The 1633-nt window shown below is 39.3% G+C and overlaps 1 protein-coding gene across 1 annotated transcript in view; it reads right to left on the reverse strand.

The window, feature by feature from the left end:
- Positions 1-377, reverse strand: part of LOC102197743 (cytochrome P450 2F2-like) — a 9545-nt gene extending 9168 nt beyond the window's left edge. The window contains exon 1 of the mRNA XM_013916185.1: positions 211-377. Coding sequence (XP_013771639.1) covers positions 211-372 — 162 coding nt within the window. The 5' untranslated portion in view covers positions 373-377. The remainder of the gene's footprint in view (positions 1-210) is intronic.
- Positions 378-1633: the final 1256 nt, after the last annotated feature.

Below are 1633 nucleotides of genomic sequence, written 5' to 3' on the forward strand. Positions count from 1 at the left end.
AACTTGCCTAATAATTCTGCACTCCCTGTAAGTATAACTCTGGTTTCATATGCAAAAAAATTAGCTACCGGGATTTAAAAATAGTTACGCAAAACAGAGCGTGCCCGCTCCGACCGGCTTTAAAGGGTTAAGTGCCTGTATGTGAATGGCCCATTTTTCCTTACTTAAAATGATAAAACAACACAATTCAACAAACAGCATTTTTATTACCTTCTCAAAATCTTTCAAGGGGTTCTCTAGGCTCAGGTGAAAAACGCTGCCCAGTAGGGGCACGTTAAGAGGTCCTGGTGGAAAGTTCTTGGGCCTCCGGGATTTGAGATGAAGGATGGCGATCCAAATGAAGAGCCATAGCAGCACAAGTGAAGCAAACATGTTGAGACAGATAGGAATGCACTGAAAAAAAGAGTAGTGTACATGGTTAAGCCTCTTTTAAAGGGGTAGTTCAGTCGTTGGCCCTCCCTTTTCTGTTTGTGTACTTTCAAATAAAAGCATGTCAAGCTAAAAAAAAAAAATTGTGCACGGTTTCCATATGGAAAAGATATATATATAGAAATCTTATAAATTTTCTGTCTTGTGTGAAACTTGTATGAAAAGCATACAAGAGTGAAAACAGATATAAGATCCCTAGAAAAATTATATAAATGAAACTTGTGTCATGGTCCTGGGTTGTGCGACCCAGTGTTTTGAGTTTTAGTCTATTTTGATGTTTATTGTTTGTTTAGGTTCATTAAGTTATTCCAGCTCATTTGTAATTATATCACCCTTGTATTAAGCCTCCCTTGCCCTTCATGTGTTTATGTCTGTGTGTCTTGTGTTGTCAAGTTCATGCTGTCGCTTCCCCTGTACTCCGTCTCCCTGGTTCGTGCGTCTACCTGTCATGAGTCATGTCTGCATGGTTATGTTTAGTTCATCTCATGTCTAATCTCCATGTTTCCTGTTTTACTTTGAAAGTCAGTATTCAATGTCAGTGTATTTAGTTTCACCTCTCCTGTCCTGTCGTTAGGTTCATGTGTGTCAGCTGTGCTCCCATGTGTGGCCACTTCCCCTGATCATCCCTCATGTGTATTTAGTCTCGGTGTTTCATGCAGTCTGTGTCGCGTCGTCTGTGTTCCCACCCCATAGCCTTACCATAGTTTGTTCCCAGTTTAGGTTTCTGTTTAGTTACTGCTCTTGTGCTGCCCTCACTCTTGTTTCTTTTGTGTTCATCAGCCACAATTAAAGGCTCGCTTTTGTTTAAGTTCACTCCTGTATCCTCACTTGTGTCTGCACCTGAGTCCTCCTCACACTCTCCACACGGTCTGCCACTGCGGACTGTGACAACTTGTATGTTTTGGATACTTATTAAAACAATATATGAAAGTGGCCACTTTCATGAGTAAATCATATGAGCCTTATATGATTCACTATATGAAGTAGGCCACATCTTATGCAAGTCTTTTCCATATGGGTGTCTAGTAAGTAGCAGATCCTCAAACTCATTTTTGAAGACCCATTGGAATTCATTCACAAACTATGTGAACTGTTAGAATGATTAAGTAAAGCTGTTTTTTATTATTATTTTTATATACACATTTCAGCTCATTATAATGGATTGCATTTATATAGCGCTTTACAATACCACTATTCATTCACT

Source organism: Pundamilia nyererei, unplaced genomic scaffold (assembly GCF_000239375.1).
Source record: "Pundamilia nyererei isolate P.nyererei 1_Seehausen unplaced genomic scaffold, PunNye1.0 scaffold00503, whole genome shotgun sequence".
Classification (NCBI taxonomy): domain Eukaryota; kingdom Metazoa; phylum Chordata; class Actinopteri; order Cichliformes; family Cichlidae; genus Pundamilia; species Pundamilia nyererei.